General features: G+C 36.2%; 1 protein-coding gene across 1 annotated transcript in view; it reads right to left on the minus strand.

Annotated features, from left to right (window-relative positions):
* The window catches only part of LOC142665007 (Fc receptor-like protein 2), a 9,057-nt gene extending 7,046 nt beyond the window's left edge, over positions 1–2,011 (minus strand). The window contains exons 1-2 of the mRNA XM_075844536.1: positions 1,986–2,011; positions 1,822–1,901 (exon numbers count right to left, since the gene is read on the minus strand). Coding sequence (XP_075700651.1) covers positions 1,822–1,901; positions 1,986–2,011 — 106 coding nt within the window. The remainder of the gene's footprint in view (positions 1–1,821; positions 1,902–1,985) is intronic.
* Positions 2,012–13,395: the final 11,384 nt, after the last annotated feature.

The raw sequence follows: 13,395 nt of genomic DNA on the forward strand, positions 1-13,395 counted from the left end.
ATCATGTGTGATACTGTCTGCTGAGCTGTGTATCTAATCCTATCATGTGTGATACTGTCTGCAGTGTATCTAATCCTATCATGTGTGATACTGTCTGCTGAGCTGTGTATCTAATCCTATCATGTGTGATACTGTCTGCTGAGCTGTGTATCTAATCCTATCATGTGTGATACTGTCTGCTGAGCTGTGTATCTAATCCTATCATGTGTGATACTGTCTGCTGAGCCGCTGTATCTTATCCTATCTAGTAGCGGAGCTATAGGGGTCGTAGTCATAGATATGCTGTCTCTATAGATAGATAAGAAAATTTAGGGGGCAAAACATATTTTTTATGGCTGGTGCTCAGATCTTCTAAGACGCTGGCTACGCCCCTGGCTGCTAGTGCTACATCGACAGGTTACTTAAGGGAAAGCTGCGGGCCGCGTCCTTCGGCCGTGAAGAGAAGTTGGGGGAAGGGGCCCAAGAAGAACTATTGCACAGGGGTCCATGAGCCTTTAGCTACGACCCTGGAGAGCGGAGTAAAGGTATGTTCACACGCACTAATTACGGACGTAATTCGGGCGTTTTTGCCCCGAATTACGTCCGAAAAATGCGCCTCGATAGCGCTGACAAACATCTGCCCATTGAAAGCAATGGGCTGACGTTTGTCTGTTCACACGAGGCGTATATTTACGCGCCGCTGTCAATTGACGGCGCTTAAATAGACGCCCGCGTCAAAGAAGTGACCTGTCACTTCTTGGGGCGTAATTGGAGCCGTTATTCATTCACTCCAATGAAAAGCAGCGCTAATTACGTCCGTAATGGACGCGTCGTTCAAGCGCCTGCACATGCCGTTACGGCTGAAATTACGGGGATGTTTTCAGGCGGAAACATCCCCGTAATTTCAGCCGTTACGGACGCTGTCGTGTGAACATACCCTAACACATGGCTGCAGGATCAGGCTACATATAGGTTGTTTATTGTCTGTAACCATGGAGACCCATCGCTTCACAGGAGCTGTATACACAAAACAGAAAGAGACTTGGGTTTGCTTTATCTCCATCCATAACACGCGTACGGCTTCTATAATCGCATTATAATCTTTGCTGTTATCATTGATCACACAGGACATACGATCAGTAAGATCTAATAGAAATAGACCCTAGTGGCAAGTGATTGTCTCCAAAGTCACCTCCAAATGGGGAGGTCTCCTGCTGGATCATTGGGGCCTATTATTACGTCAGATACTGGGCCACCCTGGTGGGCCAGTTCGACCCTGATGACCCAAAATAAAATTGTCCCTCAAATACAAACAAACTCCACCCAGTGACATCACAGATTTCAAAAAATGCCAAGAATGACATCATCTTGGGTAAAGAGCGAGCCCATAGCGGTTACCTGTACAGTGTCCGTGTCCGGACAGCAAGAGCAGTATAGAATATTATGGGGCTGCGGTCACACACAATGGTCGGGGTCATTTTTAGCTTGTTTTTTTTTATTGGGATTAAATACACAGCCTAGTGATATTAATGACTGATGAGTAATTACTATAATTATTATTATTGTTCACACTATCATAGGAAACACACACAATGATGAAGCGTTCATGCCATCTATAGCCTTTTACGGGGGAACCTGTTAAATTCCCTATTAGAGCATCTTGATACAATAATGGGGTCCCCGATCATGCTAGTCTTATGGCATTAAAGTACCACTGATGCGGAGGATCCTGCCACCTGATAAGGGGCATGTGCACACTGGCTACCCCTATAACTGTACGGTTATTAAAGCGCTATGTCAAATGTCCCTCTTATATAAGAAAACAGAGGGGACAGAACTAACTGTAGATCTCAAGCTTTCGTAGCAGCAGCCGGAGGTTGATATTATACACAAAGACTATAGGAAATGATGGTTCTTCACTTCTACAAAAGGTAAACGTGCGATTCGTGTACGTATAGAAAACATAACGTAATGCCTCACACTTATAGGCATTGACAGGCACTTACCTGGCATCAATCCCAGAATTGCCCATGAGGTCGCCCACAGGTTGCCCATTATGATGCCCGTGGAGTCGGATCCTCGGCAGGGTGTCATACTCCCAGGCAGCTGTAATGTCAGTGAGGAGCTGTGTGCGCAGAACGACCTGTACACAGAGCAGAAGCTGCAGAACTTGTGCAGCAAGTCCTGGGCGCCGATAGAACAAGACACACCTGTATCGGGAGGGCCGAGAGGCAAGTGTTCTCTGCCTGGTGACACCGAGGAAAGATGGCTCTGTCTACCATTGTTTTTTTTGGCCAAGAGTATTCCTTTGAAGCTTTAGTTTGGAGATACTTTGCAGGATTTACAAGGCAATTACCAATCCAATCCCTGAATATAAAGTTATTACTGGAAATGCTCCCAATATGCAAAAACGGGGGATTTCAAATTACTAATATTCTCCCTGGTGGTCCTCCAGCAGATGCAGCACAGATCTAATGCATAGTTTAGGTTGTTGGTTGGGTAGGGGGCACTGTTGCATTCAGCTTCACCATCAGAAATTTCAGGGCCCCATACCATCAAGGAGACTGGGCCTACCCTCCATTACCAGGGTAATGTGGAGTTGGCAGCGGAAAGTGGCGGGAGGGGGGTCAGGGGACATGGGAGAGAGACTAGCTGGCAGGGCTTTGTGGGGGGAGCGAAAAGTGGCAGGAGTGGGGTGAGGGGGGAGACGCACCCTGACAGGGGCTCTGTTAGGAGGCCAAGAGCAGACAGTAGGTGTGCAGGAGGGGGGCAACATAAAAAAAATCATAATACTCAAGCGTCTGCTTTTACACAGCACGATTCGCAACTCCTGGACGACGTCTCGGCCTCCTCCTCACAGGTCGCTCCCAGGTCACCTGCGTAGACACCAGACCAGATGCCAAAATTTATTCGGACCCCCTAAACAGACCCCTAATTAATTTAGACCCCAGATCAGACCCAAGAAAAAAATTCAGACCTCAGATCAAACCCCTATGTTCTTACCACTTCTGGGTCAGGTCCTCTTGCCTCTTTACTAATGGGCACCCGCGCCTCACGCTCCTGGCACTGGGGCCCTGCTATACATGATCCTGATGTTGCGATCATCAGGATTTTGTATGCGGCGTCCACACAACGTCCTAATTCTAACCAGCGTCAGGAACTTGTGAAGACAAGTGGTAGTTATTTTTCTCCATAAATGGGAATAATTTTATATAAGCGGAAGGCAGTTGTCAGCAGCGGCGGGCAGACCCCTAACAGGAGTACCAGCTGTATTGCCCTGATTGTATTAATGTCAATGGAAAACATGCACCATACATAGTGGTGAAAAATGGTACTGCACGTGACGGTTCAATAATGCAAATTCAAATTAAATTAAGATTTATAAGAAACACATTTTAGAAGTGTCATTCCCCTCGTTGTTATCAGCACGGATAATACAATTAATGTATCAAATTTTCATAGAAAGCGCTTCATTCCCTTTAATGCCACATAGTGCCCTCCAGGCGGCCTGTACCACTGACAGGAGACGATTGTAAATTCATGTATTAGGGCACTGTGCCTCCTCCTGTCCGCATGTTTACAATGATGGCAGAACTGGCAGGTGGACTGTGTATACAGCGCTGAACAAAGACGTCTCTGATGTGCTACATGATAGAAGTGCAATAAAATGTAAATGAGATACGATGAGAAGAGAAGCGGCGCCAGGACCATTACCCGGAGGAGTTCAGGCCGATTACATCTAATTTCTTTTTAGTTTCATACTTTCCGGACCTGCAGACATACAGTAAGTTCTCCCACTTTCTAATATACTTTATGTTTAAATTCCTCACCATCTTCAAGATCTCCGCTTACTGTCAGTGAATTGGAGCATTCTTTCCAATTTGTTTGTTTCTAGCAAAGCTGGGCAACAATCAATATGGCCGCCATGATAGCTCTCATTGTCATTCAAGATTCTGGTAAAGATGGGGACAACCCCTGGGAGAGTTCTAATAACGGCCATATTACTGGCCATCCAGCTTTCCCAGAAAAATGAGCAATTCGGTCCTGGCCGCTGAAGAACTGTCTGGACAGTTCCAGGACTACAGACCCACCAAGTCTGATATGTCTTGTACCATCGATGGGCCCTAAAAGTGACTTTAGTGTTATAGTCAAAGGGGTAATTTGAAGTTCGTGGGCAACAATGCCAAATCTGTATCAGGGCCCGCCACCTACCATGTTATATTTATAATACTGGTGTCCTCCTATGTGGCAGAGTTTGGGCTCCACTCTTGACTGTAGTGTTCAAACCACTTTTTCTCCGCAATCTGTACTACAATGGCATTACCCACATAACAGGGCTATTACTGTTCACATGCTACAACGGTCCAGAAATGGGCACGATTTGTTAGTGTATTATACTCTGGGGTATCTGTTTACCCCATTGCGGTCCCCATTAGACCTGTAGCATATTAGGGAATATCTGTGATTTAAACCTACAACATAAAAAATGTACTCCCTTTAAAATGACTCTAGACTGGCTCTGGGCGGATCAACCCATGAAATATAGAATATTTTAGGTAATAGGTGTGAACGATCGGCATCCATGTCTACATACTTTCACTGAGGAACTGCTCTCTGAGTTGTTATGCAACACGATTGTGCTCAAGGCAAAGTATAGGAACCCCCGGCTGGCAAATATAAAGCAAAAATAATCCTTACTCCACCCGAGTGTTGTCATCTAAGAAAAATGTCAGGAATGGAGACGCGACTTATGTGAGATTTGTTCAATTCTAATAAAACTGACTTTAAGGTTTAGTCACATTCATCCCAATGGATTATTATAAGGGTGCAATCCCGGTCCTAGGGGCAGTATTATAATAGTTATATTCTTGTATATAGGGGCAGTATTATAGTAGTTATATTCTTGTATAAAGGAGCAGTATTATTGTAGTTATATTCTTGTATATAGGGGCAGTATTATAGTAGTTATATTCTTGTATATAGGAGCAGTATTATAGTAGTTATATTCTTGTATATAGGGGAGCAGTATTATAGTAGTTATATTCTTGTATGTAGGAGCAGTATTATAGTAGTTATATTCTTGTATATAGGGGCAGTATTATAGTAGTTATATTCTTGTATATAGTGGCAGTATTATAGTAGTTATATTCTTGTATGTAGGGGCAGTATTATAGTAGTTATATTCCTGTATATAGGAGCAGTATTATAGTAATTATATTCTTGGATATAGGGGCAGTATTATAGCAGTTATATGCTTGTACATAGGTGGCAGTATTATAGTAGTTCTATTCTTGTATATAGGGGGCAGTATTATAGTAGTTATATTCTTGTATATAGGAGCAGTATTATAGTAGTTATATTCTTGTATATAGGGGGCAGTATTATAGTAGTTATATTCTTGTATATAGGAGCAGTATTATAGTAGTTATATTCTTGTATATAGGGGGCAGTATTATAGAAGTTATATTCTTGTATATAGGAGCAGTATTATAGTAGTTATATTCTTGTATATAGGAGGCAGTATTATAGTAGTTATATTCTTGTATATAGGAGCAGTATTATAGTAGTTATATTCTTGTATATAGGGGCAGTATTATGGTATTTATATTCTTGTATATAGGGGCAGTATTATAGTAGTTATATTCTTGTATATAGGAGCAGTATTATAGTAGTTATATTCTTATATATAGGGGGCAGTATTATGGTAGTTATATTCTTGTATATAGGAGCAGTATTATAGTAGTTATAGTCCTGTATATAGGGTCAGTATTATAGTAGTTATATTCTTGTATATAGGGGCAGTATTATAGTAGTTATATTCTTGTATATAGGGGGCAGTATTATAGTAGTTATATTCTTGTATATAGGGGCAGTATTATAGTAGTTATATTCTTGTACATAGGGGGCAGTATTATAGTAGTTATATTCTTGTATATAGGAGGCAGTATTATAGTAGTTATATTCTTGTATATAGGGGGCAGTATTATAATAGTTATATTCCTGTATATAGGGGCAGTATTATAGAAGTTATATTCTTGTATATAGGGGCAGTATTATAGTAGTTATATTCTTGTATATTGGGAGCAGTATTATAGTAGTTATATTCTTGTATATAGGGGGCAGTATTATACTATTTATATTCTTGTATATAGGGAGCAGTATTATAGTAGTTATATTCTTGTATATAGGGGACAGTATTATAGTAGTTATATTCTTGTATATAGGGGCAGTATTATAGTAGTTATATTCTTGTATATAGGGGGCAGTGTTATAGTAGTTATATTCTTGTATATAGGGGCAGTATTATAGTCGTTATATTCTTGTATATAGGGGCAGTATTATAGTAGTTATATTCTTGTATATAGGGGGCAGTATTATAGTAGTTATATTCTTATATATAGGAGGCAGTATTATAGTAGTTATATTCATGTATATAGGGGGCAGTATTATAGTAGTTATATTCTTGTATATAGGGGCAGTATTATAGTAGTTATATTCTTGTATATAGGGGGCAGTATTATAGTAGTTCTATTCTTGTATATAGGGGCAGTATTATAGTAGTTATATTCTTGTATATAGGGAGCAGTATTATAGTAGTTATATTCTTGTATATAGGAGCAGTATTAGGGTATGTGCACACACACTAATTACGTCCGTAATTGACGGACGTATTTCGGCCGCAAGTACCGGACCGAACACAGTGCAGGGAGCCGGGCTCCTAGCATCATACTTATGTACGACGCTAGGAGTCCCTGCCTTGCTGCAGGACAACTGTCCCGTAGTATAATCATGTTTACAGTACGGGACAGTTGTCCTGCAGCGAGGCAGGGACTCCTAGCGTCGTACATAACTATGATGCTAGGAGCCCGGCTCCCTGCACTGTGTTCGGTCCGGGACTTGCGGCCGAAATACGTCCGTCAATTACGGACGTAATTAGTGTGTGTGCACATACCCTTATAGTAGTTATATTCTTGTATATGGGGCAGTATTATAGTAGTTATATTCTTGTATATAGGGAGCAGTATTATAGTAGTTATATTCTTGTATATAGGAGCAGTATTATAGTAGTTATATTCTTATATATAGGGGGCAGTATTATGGTAGTTATATTCTTGTATATAGGAGCAGTATTATAGTAGTTATAGTCCTGTATATAGGGTCAGTATTATAGTAGTTATATTCTTGTATATAGGGGCAGTATTATAGTAGTTATATTCTTGTATATAGGGGCAGTATTATAGTAGTTATATTCTTGTATATAGGGGGCAGTATTATAGTAGTTATATTCTTGTATATAGGGGCAGTATTATAGTAGTTATATTCTTGTACATAGGGGGCAGTATTATAGTAGTTATATTCTTGTATATAGGAGGCAGTATTATAGTAGTTATATTCTTGTATATAGGGGGCAGTATTATAATAGTTATATTCTTGTATATAGGGGCAGTATTATAGAAGTTATATTCTTGTATATAGGAGCAGTATTATAGTAGTTATATTCTTGTATATAGGAGCAGTATTATAGTAGTTATATTCTTGTATATTGGGAGCAGTATTATAGTAGTTATATTCTTGTATATAGGGGGCAGTATTATACTATTTATATTCTTGTATATAGGGAGCAGTATTATAGTAGTTATATTCTTGTATATAGGGGACAGTATTATAGTAGTTATATTCTTGTATATAGGGGGCAGTATTATAGTCGTTATATTCTTGTATATAGGGGCAGTATTATAGTAGTTATATTCTTGTATATAGGGGGCAGTATTATAGTAGTTATATTCTTGTATATAGGAGGCAGTATTATAGTAGTTATATTCTTGTATATAGGGGGCAGTATTATAGTAGTTATATTCTTGTATATAGGGGCAGTATTATAGTAGTTATATTCTTGTATATAGGAGCAGTATTATAGTAGTTATATTCTTGTATATAGGGGCAGTATTATAGTAGTTATATTCTTGTATATAGGGGGCAGTATTATAGTAGTTATATTCTTGTATATAGGGGCAGTATTATAGTAGTTATATTCTTGTATATAGGGGCAGTATTATAGTAGTTATATTCTTGTATATAGGGGGCAGTATTATAGTCGTTATATTCTTGTATATAGGGGCAGTATTATAGTAGTTATATTCTTGTATATAGGGGGCAGTATTATAGTAGTTATATTCTTGTATATAGGAGGCAGTATTATAGTAGTTATATTCTTGTATATAGGGGGCAGTATTATAGTAGTTATATTCTTGTATATAGGGGCAGTATTATAGTAGTTATATTCTTGTATATAGGGGGCAGTATTATAGTAGTTATATTCTTGTATATAGGGGCAGTATTATAGTAGTTATATTCTTGTATATAGGGAGCAGTATTATAGTAGTTATATTCTTGTATATAGGAGCAGTATTAGGGTATGTGCACACACACTAATTACGTCCGTAATTGACGGACGTATTTCGGCCGCAAGTACCGGACCGAACACAGTGCAGGGAGCCGGGCTCCTAGCATCATACTTATGTACGACGCTAGGAGTCCCTGCCTTGCTGCAGGACAACTGTCCCGTAGTATAATCATGTTTACAGTACGGGACAGTTGTCCTGCAGCGAGGCAGGGACTCCTAGCGTCGTACATAACTATGATGCTAGGAGCCCGGCTCCCTGCACTGTGTTCGGTCCGGGACTTGCGGCCGAAATACGTCCGTCAATTACGGACGTAATTAGTGTGTGTGCACATACCCTTATAGTAGTTATATTCTTGTATATGGGGCAGTATTATAGTAGTTATATTCTTGTATATAGGGAGCAGTATTATAGTAGTTATATTCTTGTATATAGGGGCAGTATTATAGCAGTTATATGCTTGTACATAGGTGGCAGTATTATAGTAGTTATATTCTTGTATATAGGGGGCAGTATTATAGTAGTTATATTCTTGTATATAGGGGGCAGTATTATAGTAGTTATATTCTTGTATATAGGAGCAGTATTATAGTAGTTATATTCTTGTATATAGGGGGCAGTATTATAGTAGTTATATTCTTGTATATAGGAGCAGTATTATAGTAGTTATATTCTTGTATATAGGGGGCAGTATTATAGAAGTTATATTCTTGTATATAGGAGCAGTATTATAGTAGTTATATTCTTGTATATAGGAGGCAGTATTATAGTAGTTATATTCTTGTATATAGGGGCAGTATTATAGTAGTTATATTCTTGTATATAGGGGCAGTATTATAGTAGTTATATTCTTGTATATAGGGGCAGTATTATAGTAGTTATATTCTTATATATAGGGGGCAGTATTATGGTAGTTATATTCTTGTATATAGGAGCAGTATTATAGTAGTTATAGTCCTGTATATAGGGGCAGTATTATAGTAGTTATATTCTTGCATATAGGGGCAGTATTATAGTAGTTATATTCTTATATATAGGGGGCAGTATTATGGTAGTTATATTCTTGTATATAGGAGCAGTATTATAGTAGTTATAGTCCTGTATATAGGGGCAGTATTATAGTAGTTATATTCTTGCATATAGGGGCAGTATTATAGTAGTTATATTCTTGTATATAGGGGCAGTATTATAGTAGTTATATTCTTGTATATAGGGGGCAGTATTATAGTAGTTATATTCTTGTATATAGGGGCAGTATTATAGTAGTTATATTCTTGTACATAGGGGGCAGTATTATAGTAGTTATATTCTTGTATATAGGAGGCAGTATTATAGTAGTTATATTCTTGTATATAGGGGGCAGTATTATAATAGTTATATTCTTGTATGTAGGGGCAGTATTATAGAAGTTATATTCTTGTATATAGGAGCAGTATTATAGTAGTTATATTCTTGTATATAGGAGCAGTATTATAGTAGTTATATTCTTGTATATTGGGAGCAGTATTATAGTAGTTATATTCTTGTATATAGGGGGCAGTATTATACTATTTATATTCTTGTATATAGGGAGCAGTATTATAGTAGTTATATTCTTGTATATAGGGGACAGTATTATAGTAGTTATATTCTTGTATATAGGGGGCAGTATTATAGTCGTTATATTCTTGTATATAGGGGCAGTATTATAGTAGTTATATTCTTGTATATAGGGGGCAGTATTATAGTAGTTATATTCTTGTATATAGGAGGCAGTATTATAGTAGTTATATTCTTGTATATAGGGGGCAGTATTATAGTAGTTATATTCTTGTATATAGGGGCAGTATTATAGTAGTTATATTCTTGTATATAGGAGCAGTATTATAGTAGTTATATTCTTGTATATAGGGGCAGTATTATAGTAGTTATATTCTTGTATATAGGGGGCAGTATTATAGTAGTTATATTCTTGTATATAGGGACAGTATTATAGTAGTTATATTCTTGTATATAGGGGCAGTATTATAGTAGTTATATTCTTGTATATAGGGGGCAGTATTATAGTCGTTATATTCTTGTATATAGGGGCAGTATTATAGTAGTTATATTCTTGTATATAGGGGCAGTATTATAGTAGTTATATTCTTGTATATAGGGGCAGTATTATAGTAGTTATATTCTTGTACATAGGGGGCAGTATTATAGTAGTTATATTCTTGTATATAGGAGGCAGTATTATAGTAGTTATATTCTTGTATATAGGGGGCAGTATTATAATAGTTATATTCTTGTATATAGGGGCAGTATTATAGAAGTTATATTCTTGTATATAGGGAGCAGTATTATAGTAGTTATATTCTTGTATATAGGAGCAGTATTATAGTAGTTATATTCTTGTATATGGGGCAGTATTATAGTAGTTATATTCTTGTATATAGGGAGCAGTATTATAGTAGTTATATTCTTGTATATAGGGCAGTATTATAGTAGTTATATTATTGTATATAGGGGCAGTATTATAGTAGTTATATTCTTGTATATAGGGGGCAGTATTATAGTAGTTATATTCTTGTATATAGAGGCAGTATTATAGTAGTTATATTCTTGTATATAGAGGCAGTATTATAGTAGTTATATTCTTGTATATAGGGAGCAGTATTATAGTAGTTATATTCTTGTATATAGTGGCAGTACTATAGTAGTTATATTCTTGTACATAGGGGGCAGTATTATAGTAGTTATATTCTTGTATATAGTGGCAGTACTATAGTAGTTATATTCTTGTATATAGGAGGCAGTATTATAGTAGTTCTATTCTTGTATATAGGGGGCAGTATTATAGTAGTTATATTCTTGTATATAGGGAGCAGTATTATAGTAGTTATATTCTTGTATATAGGGGACAGTATTATAGTAGTTATATTCTTGTATATAGGGGCAGTATTATAGTAGTTATATTCTTGTATATAGGGGCAGTATTATAGTAGTTATATTCTTGTATATAGGGGCAGTATTATAGTAGTTATATTCTTGTATATAGGGGGTAGTATTATAGTAGTTATATTCTTGTATATAGGGGCAGTATTATAGTAGTTATATTCTTGTATATAGGAGCAGTATTATAGTAGTTATATTCTTGTACATAGGGGGCAGTATTATAGTAGTTATATTCTTGTATATAGTGGCAGTACTATAGTAGTTATATTCTTGTATATAGGAGGCAGTATTATAGTAGTTCTATTCTTGTATATAGGGGGCAGTATTATAGTAGTTATATTCTTGTATATAGGGAGCAGTATTATAGTAGTTATATTCTTGTATATAGGGGACAGTATTATAGTAGTTATATTCTTGTATATAGGAGCAGTATTATAGTAGTTATATTCTTGTATATAAGGGCAGTATTATAGTAGTTATATTCTTGTATATAGGAGCAGTATTATAGTAGTTATGTTCTTGTATATAGGGGCAGTATTATAGTAGTTATATTCTTGTATATAGGGGCAGTATTATAGTAGTTATATTCTTGTATATAGGGGGTAGTATTATAGTAGTTATATTCTTGTATATAGGGGCAGTATTATAGTAGTTATATTCTTGTATATAGGAGCAGTATTATAGTAGTTATATTCTTGTATATAGGGGCAGTATTATAGTAGTTATATTCTTGTATATAGGGGGTAGTATTATAGTAGTTATATTCTTGTATATAGTGGCAGTACTATAGTAGTTATATTCTTGTATATAGGAGGCAGTATTATAGTAGTTCTATTCTTGTATATAGGGGGCAGTATTATAGTAGTTATATTCTTGTATATAGGGAGCAGTATTATAGTAGTTATATTCTTGTATATAGGGGACAGTATTATAGTAGTTATATTCTTGTATATAGGAGCAGTATTATAGTAGTTATATTCTTGTATATAGGGGGCAGTATTATAGTAGTTATATTCTTGTACATAGGGGGCAGTATTATTGTAGTTATATTCTTGTATATAGGGGCAGTATTATAGTAGTTATATTCTTGTATATAGGGGCAGTATTATAGTAGTTATATTCTTGTATATAGGGGGTAGTATTATAGTAGTTATATTCTTGTATATAGGGGCAGTATTATAGTAGTTATATTCTTGTATATAGGAGCAGTATTATAGTAGTTATATTCTTGTACATAGGGGGCAGTATTATAGTAGTTATATTCTTGTATATAGTGGCAGTACTATAGTAGTTATATTCTTGTATATAGGAGGCAGTATTATAGTAGTTCTATTCTTGTATATAGGGGGCAGTATTATAGTAGTTATATTCTTGTATATAGGGAGCAGTATTATAGTAGTTATATTCTTGTATATAGGGGACAGTATTATAGTAGTTATATTCTTGTATATAGGAGCAGTATTATAGTAGTTATATTCTTGTATATAAGGGCAGTATTATAGTAGTTATATTCTTGTATATAGGAGCAGTATTATAGTAGTTATATTCTTGTATATAGAGGCAGTATTATAGTAGTTATATTCTTGTATATAGGGGCAGTATTATAGTAGTTATATTCTTGTATATAGGAGCAGTATTATAGTAGTTATATTCTTGTATATAGGAGCAGTATTATAGTAGTTATATTCTTGTATACAGGGGGTAGTATTATAGTAGTTATATTCTTGTATATAGGGAGCAGTATTATAGTAGTTATATTCTTGTATATAGGAGCAGTATTATAGTAGTTATATTCTTGTACATAGGGGGCAGTATTATAGTAGTTATATTCTTATATATAGGGGGCAGTATTAAAGTAGTTATTCTTTGTACATAGGGGGGTATTGTTGTATCAGTTGTGTTGTTTTCCCACAATGGATTTTTTATAGCAGTGCTTTAAAAGTGATGATATTCAGCTTTACCTTAGTTTTATGACCAAGAAATGTGTTTGAAGTAGTTGACACTTCCCCTTTCCCTTGAAATGACGAAAAAGCTGCTCTTAGGGTAAATAGAACATGAAATCCGGGGTGGTGAATGTATTGTATTGCTAAAATAA

This window comes from Rhinoderma darwinii, chromosome 12 (assembly GCF_050947455.1).
Source record: "Rhinoderma darwinii isolate aRhiDar2 chromosome 12, aRhiDar2.hap1, whole genome shotgun sequence".
In the NCBI taxonomy this organism is placed as follows: domain Eukaryota; kingdom Metazoa; phylum Chordata; class Amphibia; order Anura; family Rhinodermatidae; genus Rhinoderma; species Rhinoderma darwinii.